We start from the raw sequence: 24503 nt of genomic DNA, 5'->3' as shown, positions 1-24503 counted from the left end.
GCCTTTCAACTCAGCAATCTCAAAAACCAGACACTGGAAGAGTTCAACAGAATCCACTTTCCGTGGCCATCTCATTCACACAACACGTCCACACACATTTCCAGTCACAGAAGTCATTCCACTGCTGTCATATCCCCAAAGCTGTGCATGATGAGGAGCAAGAGAAAGGCTTGGGATAGCAAACAAATCGCCATGGTAGTGAGAGAGGCTAGGTGCAATTTCTCTGCCTTCAGTTCTGTCTCGCCAGAGTGGGAAGCCTTGTGTTTGTACACTGCAAATCTGACTCCTATTAACATGGCCTTGGGATCAAAAAATAATCTACGGCAATGCAAACGGATTGTGCCAGGTGTTAAGAGATGGACAGCACAAATAGCCACAGATCTGGCAAAAGGTTATTCGTTTGGGTTCTGTATAAACAGCCCTCCATAGATGTGAATGCTCAATAATACACTGTATATTTAAATACATTCCTGTGTATCCCACAGTTCAAGTGACTGGCCTCCCTCCCTTTCAAGGCCGCTCCTGAGGTTAAAAAATCACTTACAGCAACTGGTTTCAGTGACAAAAAATGCCAATCCAATAGTGTCATCTACTCACAACCTGGAAGCAGTTTGCATACCAATGGGACTCAGCTGTAGACACGGGTCTATGCCCTTCTGATCAGTGAAATTTAAATGCATTCCTGTGAGTGGGTCTGAAGAGTCTCAGAAGCAACTTCAGTAAAAAGAATAAAGTGTAGCCTACATCTGTGCAAAGACTTTGACTGTAGCGTGAACTGGGTTTAACTCACCTTACCATTAAAAAAAAGGAAACGCAATTGGGGGAGGTAGGATAACAAAACAGGTCTTCCTCCTTCCCAGATCATTTTGACCAACCTCACATTAACTAGAAAAGGCAACATTGTTCAATAAGTGCTACTTTGCACCCGTGGTGCTCTTTGACCGCAGGAAATACTGATCTGCTCTCCCTTTCCGCCTTGCCACTGTCCTGTTCTCGCTGTCAAACTTCCGCTGGAGCTGCAAGGCCAGCCGGCGGTCTTCCTCCTCCTGCTTCAACCTCTGCTCCACCTCACTCCTCCTCCTCTTCCTCGGAGGTTCGGGAGCAGCCAGCGCTCCGTGGTGACAGGCCACCTGCCTCAGTCTCTTGACCGAGCCGGCCTGTTCCAAGTGCTTCATTTTGCACTGTCTCTTTCGCCCTCTCCTCAAAGGCGAGGCCTCGCCGCCGAGGGCTTTCTCGATACAGATGCCGTTCGGGAAGTTGCTCCGCTCACTTTCGTTCAGGTACTTCAGCTGCTTCCTGCCGGCCGCCTTGACCGATGGGCCGAGGGCCCCGTTCTCTGGAAATTCCGAGCTGACTCGAATCACTTTCCGGGTCACCATTTTGGCATCGACGTTCAGACACGTTTCCGTCTGCCGCAAGGCTGGTTTTGTGCTGGGGACCTCAGAAATCCTGGTGTTTAGGGTGCTTTCGTTGGGTCTCGCTACGGGTGCTTTGGGGTAATCCTCCACTGCCTCCAAGTCTCTCCTGATATTGCCAGAGCTTTCAAACTTTGAAACACAGACGGAAGGCGAACAGTCTGTTGCTGCCTGCACATGCGTGATGGTTTCAGGCGGCAGCACATCGTTTGATATCTGCAGGGGCTCTTTGACGAGTGAGTTCGCGCTAGGAACCAGAAAATCTTCTCCCACCTCTGGGGCCAGGGATGTTAGGGTGGCTTTAGAAAGAGTCTTTTTCACCTGCCGTTCCTGGAATATCTGCTCCCATTTTTTCAAGATCCTGGGACTGGCTTCGTAAGTGGTTGGCTTCTGTAAACTCCTCGTTAGGTTCCTCGGAGTAGACTTGATAATTAGAGGACTGAGAACTCCACCGTCGGGAAGCTGCTTTGGAGGTGTGCAGGGTGAACAGACAATGGGCTTGAAGTGATTGAGTTCTTCTGAAATGCTGTCATTGCTCTCGGGGCTGATCGAGCGCTCTGGCTTCTGGAGGACGGAGAAGGAAGCAGCTGCATGGAATACAAGGCGCTTATCAGCTGTTAGGTCTGGGGCGGAGAGGCAGCGATTGTTCTGGGTGGACGATAAAACTCCAACGAGGGGAGCAGGCGCGCCAGATAACTGGTTTATCTGCAAGGAGCAAGTGGGTATCATTATTAACTAATTTACACACAGCTTAATGCCAAAAGGGGTTTACAAAGTACAGTGGTACCTTCGTTTACAGCCACAATCTGTTCCGGACGTCCTTTTGTAAACCAAAACAGGTTGTAACCCAAGGCGCGCTTTCGCCAATGGGGCCGCCAAAAAAAATTTGTTCGCAATCCAAATAAAATGGGTTGCAATCCAAAAAAAGGTTGCAAACCGGGACATGCACTTCTGGGTTTGACGTGTTTGTAATCCAAAACATATGCAAACCAAGGTACCACTGGATAAAAACGATTTTCACAGATTACGTTGAGAACTGCTGCTGCTGCTGCACATTAACATGGAAGGCAGATTCAGGGTAATAATGAAAACAGCTGTAACACAGCCCTCCAAGCACATTACGAAAAAAGGGGGCAAATTCCATGTTATAGCTCATTAAAAACGGGGAATGGAAATCAAACTGTCAATATACAAAACTATGATACAACCACACTAGATGTACTGCGCAGTTCTGGTCAACACACACCTCAAAAATGACATTGGAGAGCTGGAAGGTTAAAAAAACACACACACGACTGAAGTGATTGTGGGGCTGGAGCAATTCACCAATGAGGAAAATTACACAACACTTGGGGATTAATTCAGTGAAAAGGTGGATAAAGAGGGAGGCATGATGGTGGTGTATAACGATTATGGATGGTGAAGGCAAAGGGGACAGAGACAGAACAGTGCAGTACAATAGTAAGAACCCAAGGTTATTTGATGAAGCTAGATGATGGAAGATTCAGAACAGAAAGAAGAAAGTTCTTATTCACACAGCGCATAGTTAAAACTACGGCATTCACTCCCAAATGATGCAGCGATGTCCCAAACTACAGGTGACTTTAAGGGACAAATTCATAGAGAAAGAGGCTACCACTGGTTGCTAGCCATGAAGGCTGCATCCAACCTCCACTACAGGAGACAGTAAAAGCCTCTGAAAACCAGCTGCTGAGATTAGGGAGGGAAGTAGGGAGAGCGCTATTGCACTCAGGTCCTGCCTGGGGGTGTCTAATAATAATAATAATAAATAATAATAATAATAATAATAATAATAATAATAATAATAATAAATTTTATTTATATCCCGCCCTCTCCAGCCGAAGCTGGGCTCAGGGCGGCTAACAACAATAAAATAGTACAACATTCTAAAACCATTTCAGTATACAATTAATTCAAATCAAATTGATGGCAACCATTAGGCTAAAGTTCTGTGAAGATTGCCATAGGAGGGAGTCAGGCTGTGCCCTGACCAAAGGCCTGGTGGAAAGAGGGCGCTAAGCTAGGTGGTTCTTTGGCTTGAGTCAACAACAAACTGCCACATGGAAGCACCCACAGGACCCTCTGTAGTAGTAGAGGAATATGTCAAGAAACACACATTCAGTATTACAGAAAGCCAGCAGATGCAGCAGTCCCCTGGTCAAATCAAAGACTCTTTACAATATAGCTCAGGACATTTTGAGGCAGTGGAACCCAAGATGATAGCCACCATTTTCAAAATCATCATCACCTTTGTTCTGACTGGAGCTGATCTTTGCCTGCTTTTGGATCTTTCTCGAAGGGTATCGTTGCAACTCTGGCTCCTTTCTACCTTGGAGCTCAAGCTTCTAAAAAAAATGTAAAGAAAACAAAAGTTTAGTGGGAAAAGCACAATAAATTAACACAATGCCTACATTGTGGGCACAGACCCACAGTATATATGCAGGTAGACTTACATGTACTGAACAAGGTTCTGTTCTGGTTCAGCCCTCTATCTAATGGACTGAGCTTTATTTTAAATGTTGTGAACCCATTAGTAATAAGGATACTTCAGATATGGTATAAAAACCATTTATTTTTACTAATGGCCCATGACCTAGAGAGAGCTCCCTCACTCTGAACATGAAGGGGCTGTGAAATCTTTCTAGAGAGGAGCTCCAACTGTTCAGCATTTCTGGTCCACATGATTGCCAAGAAGATTTCAAAGCAGGCAAACAAAATCCAGCTAAATCGCCCCTTCACGCCACACTGCCCCCCCTTACAGCTCCACAAAAACCAGGAGTCACAATTTCCTTGTGCCCCAGTCCCTGTAACACATCTGCATAAATGTGCAGACAATTTCGAAGTGATTTCTAATTTGCAGTTTATTCCAGGAACAAATTCTGGGCCGCTATAACACAGTACAGAGTCATCTGCTCACTCTCCTAATATTCCCTGCCCCACCTACCTCCACTGTCTTAGCTGGAACTTTCCCCTAAAGACAACCCAGAGAGTGACCAAGGACTTACCCTGCCACCAATGCTATTGAGTAGGTGCTTCCCTTGGAGACAAAAGCTGACCGATGTGCAGATTTGCCCTGGAATGGTTCCTCATTCTCGGAATCAGAGAGGCGTTCAGGAAACTGAAGGAATCAAGGAAAGATTAGTTGACACTTTCCTTATTTATAACAATCTTTTAAACCGCCAACTCACAAAAAGTACCAATGTGGCATACAGTGGACCACAAACAGCCTCACTCTGGCAGTTCACTGCTTCTTCCAACAGTGTTTTCAGCCTCCGTTCCGCAGAGCAGTTACGTTTGAGGTACGCACTGAGCAGAGGGGGATTTGTTGGCAGTAACCAAATTTGAAACAGGAGAAGAACAAAAGAAGAGCCTTTCTACTGGATCAGATCAAAGACCATCTTGTCAAGCATCCTGCTTCCCTTGGTGGCCAACTAGATGCCCCTGGGAAGCCCGAAAGCATGACACAGAGGCAAACGGCTCTTTCTCCCACTATTCTTCCCCAGAGGCTGGAATGCAAAGGGATACTGCTTCTGTGTCTGAAGGTGATTTACATCACTGTCAAATAGATTTCTACATAGAATCATAGAGTTGGAAGAGACCACAAGGGCCATCGAGTCCAACCCCCTGCCAAGCAGGAAACACCATCAGAGCACTCCTGACATATGGGTGTCAAGCCTCTGCTTAAAGACCTTCAAAGTAGGAGACTCCACCACACTCCAAGGCAGCAAATTCCACTGTCGAACAGCTCTTATTGTCAGGAAGTTCTTCCTAGTTTGGATCCATTGCTCCATGTCCGCTTCTCTGGAGCAGCAGAAAACAACCTTTCTCCCTCCTCTATGTGACATCCTTTTATATATTTGAACATGGCTATCATATCACCCCTTAACCTCCTCTTCTCCAGGCTAAACATGCCCAGCTCCCTTAGCCATTCCTCATCACTGCAAAGTCTCAGGGAAGTCTTTTTAGGGAAGCTTTTAATGTTTGATGTATTACATTATTTTAATATTTTTGGAAGCTGCCCAGAGTGGCTGGGGAAGCCCAGCCAGATGGGCGGAGTATAAATAATAAAATTGTTGTTGTTGTTGTTATGTAAAAAAACTCACAAGAGTAAAATCCTGACCAGTATATAGCCACATGGTTTCAGAGTTAAGGGACTAAAATACAGTGGTACCTCGGGTTACGAATTTAATTCGTTCGAGGTCCGTTCTTAACCTGAGGCGCACTTTTGCTAATGGGGCCTCCCGCTGCTGCGCGATTTCCTTTCTCATCCTGGGGCAAAGTTCTCAACCCAAGGTACTGCTTCCGGGTTAGCGGAGTTTGGAACCCAAAGTGTTTGGAACCCAAGATACCATTGTACTATGGCAGCTATGGCTATCCACGACTAATACGTCATGATGGCTAGATTTATATCCAACATCACAGGGAGTATGCCTCTGAATACCAGTCACCGGGGAATTACAGAGGGAAAGGGATACTAGCCAATCCAGTTTCTATGCCTGGGTCCTAAAATCCTTAGCTCATCAACATCCCATGGGAGATTACTCTGTACCTCTTGATACACATGTCTGAAAGCGAGTCCTACGGAAATCAACTAGGCTTTCTTTTGAGCAAAGTTTTAAGGTTAGGGTTGTCATCTAGGTAAATCAGGGGTCGGCAAAGTTTACCTCGCCTGTGCCAGTTCACTACAGCGGAGATCCCTCCGTGGGCCGGATCGCATGTATGAGAGAGAGAGCGCCCGCAATTTCCGGTGTTTGCACAGACACGATTTCTGGCGCCACGGAAGAAAGTCCCCACACCGTGCTGTGCCAGTTTAGCGCAGTGCACTGGCAGCTTGGTTCGGGGGCGGCTTGGGAGCCGGTTAAACATCCCCCGTGGGCCGCTTGTGGCCCATGGGCCTTAGGTTGCTGACCCAAGTTAGATGCCTCCTTCTCCCATCCCACTCAGCATTCTGTCCACACATTCATGTAGTTATAGCTAGGGAAGAGGAGCCCGCTCAGCACTTTCAATCCCTGCAGCCCATATTCGTGGGCATCTTTGTCCTGTGTTGGTTCACACAGCTGAACAACAAAATCTGTGGCTTCCTACGGCAAGACGTTCTGGAGGAAACAAGTTCTCAAAGGTTCCTCCTTCAATTCTGCACTGAATTTGGTGTGGCCATGAACCTGACAATTAAGTCCCAGGAGAAGACAGTGTGCCATCGTCACATGACATAGACCCTAGTGTCTGCAAGATATTTCTAGGAGGAACAACCAAATTATTGGCTTCTGCATTAAAAGCAGCAGTATTTTTTTTTAATCCTACACCCACCATATGGACTGTAACTTATGGTTACCAGATTCTTTTCAATGAATCCGGGGACACTGTTTTTTTTAGGAAGCTGAGTAGCAACAGGGAGTCAGTAGTGGGGATGGCGAGGCAAAAGACCCTGGGGCCCAAGCACACGTGCATATTGTATAAAGGCGCAAAGCCCTTCTTTTGCACCCTCTGAAACATAAATGTGCAGAGTTTTTTAAAAAACTGGACAATGGCGTGCCGCATGCCTGTGACTCCTGAGCCGATCTCCTGCCCCCTTCCTGCTTTGTTTTGACAGATCGGGGAGGCTCGAGAGTCGCAGGCGGGTGGCTGTTGCCCAGGAAGGGCGCAAGGCGCACGGTTTCTCTGCCAGGCAAGGTGCAAAGCCCTTCTTTTGGACCCTGTGAAACATAAATGTGCAGTTTTTTAAAAACTCTGCAACTCCCGAGCCTCCCCCAATCAGTCAAAACAAAGTGGGAAGGGGACAGGAGATCTGTACCGCCTCACGTCCCCAGTTCTCCTTCGGCAGTGGCAGTCAGCAGGCTAGAGTCAGCCTGGTAGCGCAGTTGGCTCTCGCTGGCCCTGGGCTGCTGAGGCTGCTGCTGCCACGTTTCCCGGGGACAGATTTGCAAATCTGGGGACATTCCGGGGACGGAATTTGTACGGGGACAGATTTGCAAATCCGGGGACTGTCCCTGGGAACTGGGGACATCTGGTAACCCTACTGTAACTAAATCATAGGTTTTTTGGGGGGCACTGCACATGCTTTGCCCACAAAAGGTTCAATTTCTGTTGCCTCCAGGCTACCCTGGGTATAGCAGGTAGGTATACAGGTGTTTTTTTGGTGGTGGGGAGACAAAGCAGCATTGCACAACCCACAGTTACTTACACGTTCTTGGGTCATTTTGACCATTAAGGACTCCTCTTTCTTCTGATCTTCTGTTTTTCTTTTCCCTGCATCAGTAGTGTCCTCAACAATCAGCTTGTGAATAAAATCATCAGAGGTTCTCTCTTCTTGCAGTTTTTCATCCCTCAACTAGAAGCAAATGAGAATTCATGTCCTGGTTTAATCTTGCTTTGGCTGCTATTCTTTTTTTAAAAAAAATGCAGCTGTTTTATTACTGCGGCTACATTTGGGTGCCACAGTTAAAGAGAGACATTGACCAACTGCAGTGTGTCCCAAGACGGGTGACCAGGATAGTGAGGAGACTGGAAACCAAACTGTATGACAAATAATGGAAAGACCTGGATCTCTTTAGCCTGGAGAAGTGACTTTTACACTGATTTTAAGGCAAAACCTTCCAAAGCAGTTAACGTAACTTAAAAACAAAGCAATCTATTGAAATACAATAAAACAGCTGAACAATGGTAACGTTAAATCCAGATAAAACACATCATTAAAACCTGAAAACACTAAAAGGTGGAAACAAATGAAGATAGTCTTCACCTAGCACTGAAAAGGTTTCAGACTCTGCATCATGTAGGCCTCTCTGAGAAGAACATTTCAGAATCCAGGTCCCACAATCAAAAGGCCCCTATTGTGGTCCCCACTCAAGGTAGGGGGACCCATAAGAGGACCTAAGTTGGCTCAGGGTAGCCATTTTAGAAATATAATTACTTATTTTTGGTGTTGCAAGGTTCTGCTTTTTAAAAAATAAATAAAAAATAAGGCAGTTATTCTGGGGAAGACTGGAGCTGCAGCTCTTCGTCATGCAGAAAAGTCTCAGGACCAAACCCTGACATCTCAGGTAGAGCTGAAAATGTCTTGTCTGAAACCCTGGAGAGAGACGGCCGGTCAGTGTCGACAATATTGAGCATGATGGAGCAAAGGACTGACTCCTATTTTCCTATCTATTATGCAAAAATTATAGTGAAAAGATCAGGTGTGGCATAGGACTAAATCCCAAGACTTGGCAGCAACTCCTGAATTTAGGCACTGGACAATCTATATGTCCCACCTGAGCATAGGTTTAGGAATCTGCTTCCTTTGGGCGCAGTTTAAAGTTCAGAAAAGGTGTTTAAACATTGAGAGGAAGCACATCTAAGTTCTGCCAGTGTGTCTGAAGAAAAAGAGCAGGGCCCGCAAGCCAAACAGGAAGTGGACAAAAAGCTGTCTCCCAACTGCACACGTGGCAGAGTCAGAGCCCCAGAAACACTTCTTGAAAACATTTTTCTCCTCAATTGCTGTAAAGGAAATCATTAGAACTATTGCCAGAAATGCTTCTACAGCATGAAGAAAATCTTAGTGCAGTTTCAACAAGGAAGCTGTGTAGGATATGCAATTCCCAGCTTCCCTTTCCTAAAGTCACCAGGCTTCTGCTGCTGCAGGCTTTAGAACTACAAGATCTGTATAAGGAATTCATTATTTCACCTCTATGATACTGCATGTAGAACATTTCTATTTCCCCCCCTCTGGTGGCCAGTAGGCAACTGTGCTATCTTATTTATAATCCTGCAGTTTTGAATGAATCACCCAGAAGGCTCTTCACGGAGGATTAAAAACTAATAACTATTTCTACTGGGCAACTGGGTGCTTTACCAAGCAAAGTACATGGGGCCTGGAGTCCCTCTGGAGAAAATTTAAATGGTGGGTAGCTAGGGGGCTGCTTTGAAGTGTGTCCAACCACCCAGTGAAAATAGTTTTAAGGAGGAGATGGTAGGGGCAAAAAGAGCAATGGAGATGGAAAAAGAATGATGGAAGAGGTGAGGGTAATGAGCAGAGCGCTAACGAGGAATGAGTAAGGGTGTGGGGATCATGCCTGGTTTGCACAATGTCCTCCGCCCCACAAAAGACAAAGCACTTGCACAACACAGGCACACACAGCACCCTGCAGGCATGTGTCCTCCTTGCTTTTCCATGGGCCTGGAAAATGTAGATTCCCGTGGAAATAAAACAAAGCAACTTGAATTTATAATAATGATAATTTATTATTTATACCCCGCCCATTTCCCCAGCCACTCTGGGCGGCTCCCAACCGAATATTAAAAACATGATACAATTTGTGTCATTTTTACAAGGGATTTGCTCCCAACCGAATATTAAAAACATGATACAATTTGTGTGATTTTTACAAGGGATCCCCCCAAACGCATCCATGGGTGTGTACTGTCATTTTGATGGCACCCCATGTGTCAGGGAACTGACATCGGAGGGAGAGGCGAAGGGGAGGCTCCCAGATGATGCTGGCGAAGGACCCAGCAGCAGGGGGAGAAACGGCTCAGTAGAGGGGGAAGCCATTCAGCGCAACACCAGAGATGAGGGGGGGCAGACGGGGGAATTGGAGAGAGGGCTCCAGGACTCTTCACTGGACATCAGTGAGGAGAGCCCAGGTCCTCCGCTACCCACGCCTTCCCTGCGCAGAAGACTCCTGCGCAGTGAGAGGAGGAGGAGACTGGGAGTCAAACAACTTTTATGTTGGAAGAGGTTCAAGAAACACCCACTGACGGATTCTGCCAGTGACTGAGGCAGCCGCGATGAGAAGGGGCTGTGCAGTCAGAAAGGTTTCACAAGGCAAATTAACCGAGAAAGGCACCAGCTTACGCATGAGTAACTCATACCTATTACACCATGTAAAAACCACGCAAGATCCACAAAGATCCATGACTTGGATCAACATCTGTGTGCCATGACAGCACTGGGAGTGGCAAGGGAAGAAGAGAAACTGAGGTGTACAGCTCTGGCACACTCTCAACATTCCACAGGTCTGCAAGGGTTGGGAGCTCTTGCAATAATAATTTGCAGAAAGCATGGAAAACATTGCGCAGTTATCTCCTTTGCTCCACCTAATCTCTTTCTCTCATCCTCTACCACGGCTGAGAAAGATTCCCACAAAATGAAACAGAAGTTCTCAACTGTGCCCAAGCAAACCTCCTTAGTCAAAATAAAAAAATTCCTTCCAGTAGCACCTTAAAGACCAACTAAGTTAGTTCTTGGTATGAGCTTTCGTGTGCATGCACACTTCTTCAGATACACTGAGTGTAGGATTTTTTTTATTTTGACTATGGCAGACCAACACGGCTACCTATCTGTAACTCCTTAGTCAAGGAAGAGAACAACAATTAACATACTTTAAATCGCCCTCAGTAGTAAAAGACTGCCCAAATTCACATTTACAGAGATGTGTATAAATTTGATGTAAATAAATGGATAGACAGATAGATAATTGATCTGACATTTAGAAAGACAACAGAAATCTGCAAGAGTCTACGGCATGCCTTAACACCCCTGAATGCAAAATGCTTATTAAAAATAGGGCATGGATCCTATCAGCCCCCAAGAGTATCTGTCAGTACTACAAAAGGTTGAGCACAAAATAAACACTGGCTCTATGCTGGAGAGAGATGCACACTAGGCACATGTAGCAGTGACTGCTTTAAACTTTAAACTCTGGCCCTCCAGATATTGTTGGACTCCTATCTCCCACTAAGCCCCACCAGAAGGTCCAAAGTGTCAGGGAAGATGGGTGGTGGACTCCAGAAACTTCTGGAGGGCCACAAATTGACCATCCTGGTCTTGATGATATGGCTGCAATAATTTATCACAGAATGCAACTGTCTTACCTTTCGTAGCTGGCTTTTGTATTCCTCATGCAGCTCTCCAGGCTTGCTTAACGTGATGGGTGCTCTGAATATAAAATCTGCCGGCAGAAAGAGGGGTGGAGGAGTTGTTTAGCGTTTTGAGAATTCACAGAAATGCTACAGAAATGCAGTTAAGCATGGTTATTCTTACTACTATATCAGAAATGTGTCTCTCCCTCATATTGGGGCTCACCACAAGGAGATGAATCCACTTGGCAACTGCATGCTAAAATAACGATCCAAAAAGCAGCCCCTAGCCTCTCAAAACTTTTTTTAAAAATCAAGTGCAACAATGTCAGCCTACCTATGCAACTTGAGTGAAACTAAGCAGGGTTCGCGCACATAGATGTCCTGCAGCTGGAGAACAAAATGTCGCACTACCTCCTATGCCATCTCTAGTGAAAAGCTCAACAGCAACTTTAAAAACCACACCCACTTTGGCTAAACACATGCCCAGGCAAGTCACTCTCTGGAACCAGAGGTTTTCTACAAAGGAATTCAAGACCAAGTCATCCATAAAGCCATCCAATTTTATCTCATCATGTTTGCAAAGAAGAGACTATCGCAAAACAAATATATGTCACTGATAAGAAGCTGAAAAGGGACAGGTTAGCCAATCCACAATTTGTGCCCACACAGTACCACCAGCTAGCTTTAAGAAAACTTTCCACCTTTAAGTTACAAAACACAGGACCCATTTCAATATCACGTGGGCATGTTTATTTTCAAACGTTAAGTGTGTGGACATGAGTGCAAGAAGCAAAAATAAAAAAATGTACTGTGTGCCTCTTCTAGGCATCAGATTGGACTACTAACACCCATTTGTGATATACTGCCAGGTCAAAAATTATGAAGCCATTATCACAATATGAACTTCAAACTGGTTTTGGATGATTTATCGACATATTGCCCAGCCCTAGATGACATGGGGTGACATGTGTACAGCACCCAAAAAAGGTGCCTGCATCCAGCATTGAATGTACATTATCACACACTGCATACATGCGTTAAGGGACTTATGTCAATTCTTTCCCTAACAAACATTTGAAAAGTCAGGATTTGCCAGAAAGTCAAAGAGTCTCTAAATGTGCTCTCCTTTATACAAAGGAAGCCTGTCCTGAATTTCCCTATCACTTGAAAGGGAGCATGATTGTATAACAGAGTGGAAATGCTTAAAGGGAACCACATCTTTCCTCTCAATAGTCCTTTCTAGTGGCAAAATGTATCTTTTACTTTCCAGACAGGTTTGTTTGCCTTTCTTGGGACAAGGTCACGATAAATCTACAGGGGGAGGAGCATGCATGTGCACACACACACCAAGATTCCCACACCAGCAGCACCCATAACACAGGCATGCACAAAGCTACAAAGCCAGCCAGCTGCAGTGAGCAAAATTTAGCTGCTGGGGCCCAGGGAAGCCTCACAACACGTGGATTTTTTATTTATTTTTTAAAAAATCATTTAATGGTTTAGCACCAGTGTTGAAGCAATGATTCTTCAACATCAACTTCGTTGGACTTGGCAGGGGGTTGGACTCGATGGCCCTTGTGGTCTCGTCCAACTCTATGATTCTATGTTGTCTGGATGCCTGATCGTCTTCCAAAGCAACTACAGTGGTACCTCTAGATACACACGGGATCCATTCCGGAGCCCCGTTCGCATCTAGGAGCAAACGTAACTAGCAACAGTAAAGGAAGATGGGAAAGGTTTCTCTCAATATTTTCTGTGCTTTGTATTCTGTACCTAAGAAAGGTTGCTCTCAAATATTATCTGCAGTAAATTCCTGTGCTAATCCTGTGCTAATCTTACTTCTGCACCTTCTGCAAATTTTGGCCAGACAGTTAGCACGCCGCCAGTGACTGTTTGCTAAATTTGGTTGGCAGGACAAAAGTTCATTTCCTGCCTTGCTGGCTAGCAGAAGCTGCTACTGTAAGCAATAACCAACCAGACCTGTTGCTAAAGAAGCCCCTTTTCCTGTCTTATGCTTACTAATGCAAGAATGAGAAAAGACACGTGTATGAAGGAGAGGGGAGGAAGTGCTTGCTTAGCAGAAAGACAGGAATGTTTAGCAAGCAATAAAAATGTGTTTAGCAAGCAATATGGATGTTCCATATAGGGGAAGATGTGGGAGGGGGAAGAGTGTTCAGAAAAGTATAAGAAAAGTCTGCAAAAGTGTCTTGCTCTACAGCCAGAATATTTTCAGGAACTATCCAGCTGGTTGTCTCTGAGTACAGACCTTGTCTCTGTGCACAGATTTTCAATAAACTCTTTTTCTCCAAAGAAGATTTTGCTTTCCTGGTACTTTTGTTCCCTCCGAGGTCCAGGGGATGGCGTGGCTAATGGATCCCTAGGTAAATAAGGCTTCATCTCTCTGGGGGCTCGTCCGGGATAAGCCCCCTCCCCAATACGGACCGGAGGGCCAGGCTCAACCAAGGTGAACAGCTCAGCAGCGTTTGCAGGCTCCCGTGCGCACCCCGCCTGTTTTGTGGGGGGGAGCCAGCCACACTGTTCTGGAGTGGAGACATCTAGTTGAGGGAGAACAAGAGGACAGGACGGCGCCGAGGGGACAGGTCCGCAGCGGAAAAAGGTAAGCCCGAAGGAAAGGGCTAGGGGCCCGAGGGAAAGGGCCAGAGGCCTGATCAGCCTCACCTGGTAGCAGTAAGAGTGCCACCAGGAAAGGAATTGGTAAGGTTTGGGAAAGGGAATGGGGCGCCAGTAAGGTTTGGGAAAGGGAATGGGGCAGAGGGAATTGTGTGTGTGTTTTTTTGGCATGATGCATGTCAGAATTATTTTGGTGTGTTTTGTGTATTGCATGCTGGAGTTATTTTGGTGTGTTTAGTGTGTTATATTGATGTGTTTTGTATGTTGTATGTTGCATGTCAGATACTCTAGTGACTGAATTGTCAAGTGTGGGCCAAGGCTTAGTGTCCCCTTGGCCGAGCGATTGTAAGGTTGTGCATTTTCTGACAATATGTAGCATGTGGAGTGTGAGAGAATTTTGAAACCCTGTTAGGAGCAGAGTATCTGAATGCTTTTTAAATAACTGGAAAGCGGCCACGAAGAGTGATGATTTGGGGATTCAAATTGAAAAGAACAGAGACTCAGAACTTTATGTGAGGTGGACTTGCCGACCCAGGGAACTGCGTGGCTTTGATTTGCAATTAATCAACCCCCCCCTGTGGCGAATCAACCCCCTGTGGCAAAATATATTAAATGTCCACCCAGACCAGGTCCCCTATATCTCTACATGGAAGACCAATGTAGAAAAGAATCTACCATGGCTAAAGTTTTGCTGTGACAGCAACACACAGAACAGGATTTGTACAGTGAAGCCTCTGGTGTTAGAAGACCCAGAAGATGAGGAGAGGGGAGTGATTAAGCCACCACCTTACACTCCAGCAACAGTCCCTCCAACACCCCCCCAGGCCAAAATCAAGAAGCACAGGGAGGTACTGGTGTAGGGGGAGGAGGACCTGCGAAGGAGGATAGTGAGACGGAAGAAGAGGAAGATGACGAAGAGTTTAGGAAGATACTAGATGATATGAATCAAGGAAAGAAAATGTGGACAGAAAAACAGAAAAAGAGACTAAAGGAGTTTGTAAAGCCATTTGAGGGAGAAGTTGGATGTGAGTCCCTTGTTAGTTGAGGCAACAGAAATGCTACACCCCTGAAAAGAGGAAGTGGGGACAGGCGGCGAAGAAAGTTATGTCTCACAGACAGTATGAGAAAACCAGGAAGGATCAGGCAGCCGGAGTAATGCCCCTTCGGAGGGTTTATGATCCACCAGCCCCTGTCCCAGCTGGACAAGCGAAGGCACAGCATATACCCTTTTCAAGTGCAGATGTTTGTAATTGGAGAAATCAGAACCCCTCTTTTGAGGAGAATCCAGCAAAGATCATAAAACTGTTTGAAGGGATTTTTAAAACCTAAAATCCCACTTATGATGATGTACAATATCTCCTGGACTCACTACCAACTACAGAAGCATTGCTTGGCCCCTGCATGAGTCTACTAGGGGAATAGAGAAGGATCTTTTTATATGGGGCAGGGAACAGCAACAGGCTTTTCAGGATTTCAAAGTGGCATTATAACAAGCCTCAGCGCTTGGCATCCAAACCCCGAGAAGCCTTTTAACCTGTTCATAGATGAAGACCAGGGGGGTAGCCAAGGGAGTCTTATGCCAGAAACTGAAAAATTGGCAGCAACCTGTCGCATACTTGTCAGAGAAGCTAACCCCAACAGAACAGAGGTTGCCCCCCCCCCCTGTATGAGAGCGATTGTGGCAGTGGCCACCCTACTCACAAAGGCAGATAAATTCACGTTTGGACAGGACACCACCTGTGTGACTCCACACGCAGTCCCAGCACTGCTTGACATGAAGGGTACCTATTTCCTCTCCCAAGCAAAGATGAGAAAGTGTCAGATGTTATTGTTGCACCCACGTTTGAAGTTCTAAGTCACCACTGCCCTCAACCCAGCTACCCTGTTGCCGGTAGGAGAAGGTGAGGAGCAGATGCACGATTGCATTGAAGTAATGGACGAAGTATATTCCAGCAGGCCTGATCTCAAAGACGAGGCAAACGAGGCTGGGCAGCGGAAGGCAGGCTATGCAGTGGTAGCCCTGGAAGACCAGGTGATTGAAGCAAAGTCACTCCCGCCTGGAACATCGGCCCAGCTGGCAGAACTAACTGCGCTTACCAGAGCCCTGAGCCTGGCAAAGGGGCAGAAGATAAACATTTATACAGATTCTAAGTATGCATTCCTGACTTTACATGCCCATGGAGCCTTATGGAAAGAAAGAGGTTTGCTTACCTCCAGAGGAAGCCAGGTGGCCCACCCACAAGCCTTATTGAACCTTCTGGATGCTGTATGGGAGCCCGAAGCAGTAGCGGTTATCCATTGTTATGGACACACAACTGGACCAGGGGAAGTGGCCAGAGGAAATCGACTGGCAGACAAGGTGGCCAAGGAAGCAGCCCGGGACCTGGCCCCAGATCCGATCATTGGAGCACTGATCCCAGAAGAAATTTTAAGCACCGCTGACAAGCCGGCTTACACACAACAGGAAAGGGACACTGCAGATGCCCAGGAGCTGACATTGACCAAAGAAGGATGGTATCTCACCCCAGATGACAGGATATGGATTCCAGAGTCCCTGTCTCGGCAGATAACTCAGAGATACCATGAGTCAACCCACATGGGACCAGATGCTACCACCAAGCAGCTGGCAAAGTGTTTCTATATAGCCCACCTTTATCAACTGGCAGCCCAGGTTTCCAGGAAATGTTTGCTATGTCAAAAGAATAATCCCAGAACCGGACCACTGGCTCCCCCGGGAGTTCAGCACAGTGGAACTGCACCTATGGAAGATCTTGTTGTGGACTTCACTGAATTACCCCGTTGTGGACTATATCGCTACCTGCTGGTGGCAGTGTGCACCTACACTGGATGGGTCGAAGCATGGCCAACAAAGACTGAAAAGGCAATTGAAGTAACCAGGTGCCTGCTTAAGGAAATCATCCCTCGCTATGGATTGCCAAGGTCCATAGGATCTGATAATGGACCAGCATTCGTTCATGTAGTCCTACAGGGACTGGCTAAAGCGCTCCAGATCAATTGGAAGCTGCATACTGCTTATAGACCCCAGAGTTCTGGAAAGGTGGAAAGAATGAACCGGACTCTAAAGAATCAGCTGTCCAAGCTGACACAGGAAACCGGGTCTAATTGGGTGACCATGTTGCCCTTGGCATTACTCAGGGTCCGTAGTCTTCCGTCCAAACGGACCCACTTGTCACCTTTTGAAGTTCTGTTTGGGAGACCAGTCCCATATGTTAGAATGTTAACTCCATATGCTAGCCAAGATGTGCAATTGAGTAACTATGTACAGTCACTCTCTCGAGATTCTCTCTCTCAACAGGTGGACCCAGGCCCGAACTCCTTGCATGACCAGTTTGAGCCAGGTGACGAGGTGTGGATAAGACTGGTCCCAGGCACCACTGCAACCGTGCTGGAAGGGCCCATCTGCTCTCCACACCCGCAGCTGTGAAGGTCGCTGGCGTCACACCTTGGGTCCACCACATTCAAGTGAAGAAAGCTGCTTCAGATTGGACTGTGTCTCAGCATCCTGAAGATCCCCTCCAGTGACAACCGCCTTGCTGATATCACTCCGGAGGCTGGTATCTCTACGCACGGCTGAATAATTGGATGGGAGGGGCGCCCGCGGGCAGCGTCCCCAACGTAGACACTTGTTCTCCAGCCAATTTAGAGGCACCACCAGGACTTTTGGTATTGGGCCCGGAACCCCTTGATATAGTCACCCCAAGTGTCAGGCCATTGCAGGGGTGGACATATTCCTGTGGGTGCATGCTGATATATGAAGAGGGAGAAGCCCCTTTTGGGTATAATATCTTGAAGAGACAACACGAGAGCCCAGTCCACCCACAAGGGATTGTAGGGAAATTGCTCCGCATAGTAGGTGCCTCAGCAGAGAAGTGGAAAGTTACCCCTGAGGTCCAGGAAATAATTGAATACAAATATCAGTGGGCTCTTCAACAATGAGCACACCCCCTGAATATTGGTGGGAGGAACCATGGAGATATTGGGTTTGGTGGGTAGGAATGATATGTACCGCCCTTGTCATATGGATGCTCTCGTATTTCTGTTGGCATGAACGGTATCGTATTTGTGGGAAGAAACGTAATCCATCTATACCTTTGATGATTCTCCTTCTCTTTTTAGTTGGAGAGCCCACATGTGTATTGGCACAGGCAGGAAAAAGTCCCCCGACCTCCCTTGCCGACATTTCCCGTTTGATGACTAAGTGGGGTGCCCATAACCCCTACAATAGGTGGTTACAAATGGCTGAAATGGAGCATGTTGCTTCAACGTTTCAGACCATGGCGAGGCTATCTGTGATCTGGCGGCTAGCATTGAAAAGGTGGCACATGTCCCTGTACAAACTTGGGAGGGCTGGGATATGTCTTGGTTGGATAGCATCTTCCCAGGTGGATGGATGGGGAGACTATTTACCATGCTGGTGAGCCCAATAATGCTTCTATTGCTTCTTTGCTTTTGTATTCCCTGCTTGATGCAATGCTTGCAGAATATGATGGGAAAGATGATGTCTCGCATGGTGGGACCTCGCGTGATTGCTGTAATGAGAGAATATAGACCCCTACCCCAGAACGAATCTAAGTAATAGATTGTTCAAAAGAAGAGGAGGGAGTAAAGGAAGATGGGAAAGGTTTCTCTCAATATTTTCTGTGCTTTGTATTCTGTACCTAAGAAAGGTTGCTCTCAAATATTATCTGCAGTAAATTCCTGTGCTAATCCTGTGCTAATCTTACTTCTGCACCTTCTGCAAATTTTGGCCAGACAGTTAGCACGCCGCCAGTGACTGTTTGCTAAATTTGGTTGGCAGGACAAAAGTTCATTTCCTGCCTTGCTGGCTAGCAGAAGCTGCTACTGTAAGCAATAACCAACCAGACCTGTTGCTAAAGAAGCCCCTTTTCCTGTCTTATGCTTACTAATGCAAGAATGAGAAAAGACACGTGTATGAAGGAGAGGGGAGGAAGTGCTTGCTTAGCAGAAAGACAGGAATGTTTAGCAAGCAATAAAAATGTGTTTAGCAAGCAATATGGATGTTCCATATAGGGGAAGTCTGGGGAAGATGTGGGAGGGGGAAGAGTGTTCAGAAAAGTATAAGAAAAGTCTGCAAAAGTGTCTTGCTCTACAGCCAGAATATTTTCAGGAACTATCCAGCTGGTTGTCTCTGAGTACAGACCTTGTCTCTGTGCACAGATTTTCAATAAACTCTTTTTCTCCAAAGAAGATTTTGCTTTCCTGGTACTTTTGTTCCCTCCGAGGTCCAGGGGATGGCGTGGCTAATGGATCCCTAGGTAAATAAGGCTTCAACAGCACATCTGCGCGCGCACGCCGCTTTTTGTCACTTCTGCGCATGCACGTGATGTCATTTTGAGCATCTGCGCATGCACAAGCGGGGAAACCCAGAAGTATCACGCTCCGTTACTTCCGGGTTGCCACAGTGTGCAACTCGAACGCGCTCAACCCGAAGCGCATTCAACCCGAGGTATGACTGTACTCTATTCCGAACTTAAAAATGGAAAGAGTAATGCTGGTGGTCAACAAAGGAGGTTTAAAGACTGTCTCAAAGCAAATCTAAAAAATGTAGTATAAATACTGACAACTGGGAAACACTGGTCTGCAAGCGCACCAGTTGGAGAACAGCTTTTCCCAAAGGTGTCATGGGCTTTGAAGACACTCGAACTCAGGAAGCAAGGGAGAAACGTGCTAGGAGGAAGGCACGCTTGGCAAATCCACACCGTGATCATCTCCCACCCAGAAACCGAAGTCCCCACTATGGAAGGACGTGGATCCAGAATTGGCCTCCTCAGTCACTTACGGACTCATTGTTAAAACCGTGTTTATGGAAGACAATCTCACTCGGCTACGAGTGATCGCCAAAGAAGAAGAAGTGTGTATGGAGAGACAGGTCTAGCAACTTAGGGGAACCTTGCACGAGTACACAAAGACAAAACAGCATGTCCCCATGGCAGACGTTGCTCTGAAGTGACCCAACATTGGGCTGCATGAAATCTGACAGAACTGTTGCTCAAGACTAGACAGAATTTCCTAGATTAACAAAACAAAATCCAGTTTCCTATTTGAGGAAGTTTAATGACCAGGGCAGGGCCGGGCCTAAAAGCAGAAGACCCTCTCTGAAGTTTAACAGGTCAGAGTTTGGTCAGTGCCTAGATGCTTAAAGCTAGGGAAGAAAAATTGACTTTGAACAAACTATTTCTTAACATGTATGTGACAGTTTACTGCGTTTAGTTAACCTGAAACAATGCCATACACAATCTTGACATAGAACACTTTTATCCATTCTGATAATCCAATTTAGATAGAAGAGCTGGATATTGCAAACAAATGTAACCTGGTACATATGATAACAGAAAATAAATTAATTCGTTTCATTTGCAATTTCCCAAAATCAAACCAACAGCGGAATGTTGCTGTGCACTCCCCTCCTGCAATTACAACCCCTATTTTGTGTGCTCAAGAATCAGCCAGTGACTTCTGTTCAAAGAAAGAAAGCCAACCGTTGAGATCCGAAGATTCACAAGACTCCACCTTAACTCTTTGTGTCCCCCCTCAGGTGACATCAAGGAGTGGCAAAAGTGCAACTTGCAGGCCAAAGCTCAACACAGCATTATCTGAGGAATTCTCCTGAACTGAATAGTCAATTTCAAAAAGCAGTTTTCAGAAAACCTGTCAAACTACACCTAACCCAGACTTTCCATCCAACACTAAGCTATTCATTCTTTTCTGTAGTTGTACAGCAGACCAGAACAACCAGAAACTGCAAGTTTATGGGGGAGCCGATAAAATTAGTGGCACTGAAGTGCTTTTAGAGATGAAAAGGTTTTCAGCGTAGATAACACAAAGTTTTATGGCACACTGGAATCTAGGGACCTGTTGCACAAGGAACACTCTCTCAATAACAAGAAAAAAGAAGGGTTCAGCCCTGGACACAGGTCAGACAAAATGAAGGTAATCTAGTTAGTGGAGATCCAGCCCAGACAAGTAAAGTAAAGGAAAATGGCACAAAACTGAATTTACTCAAGACATCCGATTCAGTGCCCAAGGTAGTGGTGGTTGTTAAAACCCATCAAATCCCCTGCTTTAGGACTGATTAACAACCTTGCCGAAGGCAGTAGGAATTGGAGAATAACAGTAAGTCCAAGTCACCCTGGCACCTTTGACCAAAGATGTGACAGGGCTGTTCCCTGTATACACCTTAGGAAAATCTTTCCCCGTACTATCAACATCTCAATTCACCAATCATCTTCTTTGTAGCAGCATTATGTGTCCAGCATACATTATGTAGCTCAGTAGGTAGAGCACGAGACTCTTAATCCCAGGGTTGTGGGTTCGAGGCCCATGTTGGGCAAAAGATTCCAACATTGTAGGGGGTTGAACTAAATTACCCTTGTGGTCCCTTCCAACTCTACAATTCTATGATTTAATTCTATGTCCAGAACATTCAACACATCTACCCACAAAGTCAAGAAATATATGACCAACACAAGAAGCAAAACTAAACTCACACTTGCTCATCTCCAGAGCATGTTTAAAAGGTGCAAATTCATACTCCATGGTAAAACTCTCAAACACACATACACAAAGCCCTGCTTTACAACATGTGAAATATATTTTGGACTAATTCAGCACCATGAGTGTTAGTTGTTTTCAAATACACAGGCAGAGTGACTAAAAAAAAGAATCATCTTATGTTTGTGTACAATTGCAATCCATGTAAGTGATTCAAGGAGTGGCCATCGTTCCATCAGTAACAAGAACAGGAAATTAGCAGACTAAGAAAAAATATTTTGTATATGCATCATTACACACCAACCTCTTGTTCTTAGGAACATCACCTCACTTACTAAGTGTCATATTGTTCTAATAACACTGTGCTCCACAAACAATTAGGATGTATACGCCTTTTCCCAATGTGCATGACTATCACACCCAAGCACTCATTAACTCACACACCAAACACATCCCATTTCTCTTTACAGTGGTACCTCTGGATGTGAACAGGATCCGTTCTGGAGCCCTGTTCGCATCCTGAAGCGAACGCAACCCGCGTCTGCGCATCACGATTCTCTGCTTCTGCGCATGTCATCTTGACCGTCTGCGCATGCGTGAGCGGCGAAACACGGAGGTAACGGAACACGTTACTTCCGGGTCGCCACAGAGCACAATCTGAAAAAGCTCAACCGAAAGCTACTTCAATCCAAGGTATGACTGTACACTGATGAAGTGGTCTGTGGCCCAAATGTACAACACAATACATTTCTTGGGCTTTCAATGCTACATTCTCCTCTGTCCACCCCTCCTCTCAACACCTGACTGAAAGCAAGCCTCACACACCCAGTCAATCAGGCACTAAATTTATCACAACACTTGAGACCCACAAAGGCTGTACTGTTTGGTACCTCTGGTTAACACGCACTTGAAAAGCCTCACAATAACACGCCCGGAAGTCCCGTGTGCTGGATGTCGATGCACACACACTGCCCATGCCCCATAGCCAACAGATGATCAACCCATGTGGTGTAGTGGTTAGAGACTAGGAGCTGGGAGGCCAGGGCTAAAATCCCAGCTCAGCCATGAAACTCCTAGGGCAGCCTTTCTCAACCTGTGGGTCCCCAGATGTTGTTGGACTACAACTCCCATCACCCTGAGCTAACAAGGCCAGAGCTCAGGGATGATGGGAGTTGTAGTCCAACAACATCTGGGGACCCACAGGTTGAGAACCGCTGTCCTAGGGTGACCTTGGGCTAGTTCTAAGCCTAACCTACCTCACAGGGGAGGAAGAATACACCTTGAGCAAATTGGGAGAGAAAGTGGGATATAAAGGCAATAAAGAAAGAAAATTGGACGGGGCATGTCTAGAGACTGCTCCCCTGAATAACCTGCCCCTGCGAGAAGAAACACACACACAGGACTCCTTCACTTCACAAGATACAGTGGTGCCCCGCAAGACGAATGCCTCGCAAGACGGAAAACTCGCTAGATGAAAGAGTTTTCCGTTTTGGAGGTGCTTCGCAAAACGAATTTCCTATGGGCTTGCTTCGCAAGATGACAATGTCTTGTGAGTTCCTGCTGGGTTTTTTTCCTTCCCCTTTTTCTAAGCCGCTAAGCCACTTATCAGCTGATCCGATCAGCAGATAAGCTGCTAAAAGTCGCTAATAGCGCTAATCCGCTAATCTGTCAATGGGCTTGCTTTGCAAGACGAAAAAACCGCTAGACGAAGAGAATCACAGAACGGATTCTTTTCGTCTTGCGAGGCACCACTGTACACTTCAGACAGATGCCAACTGTGCCAAGGGGTGAGGACAATGCACAAGATAAGAATGCAAACACAAAAGAGCACAGCCAATTGCAACTGACTGCACAATACATGTGCTTGTTACACTCCTCCTTCGAGTGCACCAAAGATGTATAAAACATGGACCTCCAGCACACGGCTGATGTTTTCAAACAAAAAACACCCCCCACACACACACACCAATGTTGTGGTTAGCAAATTCCTTAAAACCATTCTTTTTTGGGAGCCAACTTGCATTTTGTAACTCTGGGTATTAAGGTTTAAGAAAGTGATCAATTATTTCTGGAAATAAAGCTTGAAGGAATCGATTTCAGCAAGAGTCGCAGAGAGTGGTTAAAAGCAGTTGGAAAACACGGGTCTTTGGGGTCACCTGAAAGGTGGGCCAACACGCATCATCCGGCTCTCTCATTTGCTCCGAAGGCATTGCAAAACCACCACCGCAGTCACCACACGCATCTTAAGCCTGTGTCCATTTAGCTAGAAATAAACTGCGTTCTCGGGCGAAGCCCCACGCAGAGCTGCTGTCCCCGGGTGACACAGCCCCTCGGAATTCCGTGTTTGCATCTTGCGTTTCTCATGTTGCGAACTGCCCCGAGATCTACGAATGCAAATTTAATTAACAAACAACCACAGCCACCTGCCCGCAGACCCAGGCGCCTACGCCCGCCCCCGTGAAATTTGCCCATTCACACACGCGCGCCTCGCCTGGGCGCATCCCGACGTGCTTCGCTAGCAACTGAGGCGCCTGTCCAAAAACCACACGCACCCCTCCGAGGCTCCGCTGCAGCCACGTAGGCAGAAACGCGAGCAGGCACGCGCCCGCGCCCAGACAACGTCAACGAGTCGCGTGCATTTCCTACTCCCGCACACGCGCACGTAACCCATTCACACGATACGTGTCGCGCACGGGCGGGCGCCGCACCTCGCTCTGCCTGGGCGGGCGGTGGCGGAGGAGGAGGAGGAGGCGGCGGCGTCTCGCCTTCCGAGGGGGCCCGAACCGGCTGCGAGAAGCTGCCGAGGCGGCTGCGGCAAAACGGGCGGCCGGGGCCCTCAGGCGGGCAGCGCCGCGGCCCGCCGCCCTCCGCCGCCGCCTCTTTCTCCTCAGGCCCGCCCTGGCGCCGCCTCCTCCGGCCCCGGCCCCGTCGCAGGAGCGGAGGAGGCGGCGGCGGAGACCCCGCGGCCCGGACGCCGAGCGCCGCCGATGCTGCTGCCGCCGCCGCCGCCATTTTCTCACGGCGTGAGGGGAGGGAAAGGAGCCCCCGCGTCGGCCACGCCCA

The 24503-nt window shown here is 46.8% G+C and overlaps 1 protein-coding gene across 1 annotated transcript; it reads right to left on the bottom strand.

Moving 5' to 3' along the window:
- Positions 1-861: 861 nt before the first annotated feature.
- Positions 862-24503, bottom strand: RNF169 (ring finger protein 169; the record flags this gene model as incomplete). Its single annotated transcript, XM_082221190.1, has 6 exons — positions 862-2120; positions 3685-3781; positions 4442-4554; positions 7618-7764; positions 11289-11365; positions 24149-24503. Coding segments are annotated over 6 exons (1995 nt in total), but the record flags the coding sequence as incomplete, so codon positions are not given.

The sequence above is a fragment of the Podarcis vaucheri genome (assembly GCF_965113315.1).
Source record: "Podarcis vaucheri genome assembly, chromosome: 4".
NCBI lineage: Eukaryota > Metazoa > Chordata > Lepidosauria > Squamata > Lacertidae > Podarcis > Podarcis vaucheri.
Note: the sequence above shows the minus strand (reverse complement) of the source record. Positions and strands in the feature narration are given on the sequence as shown.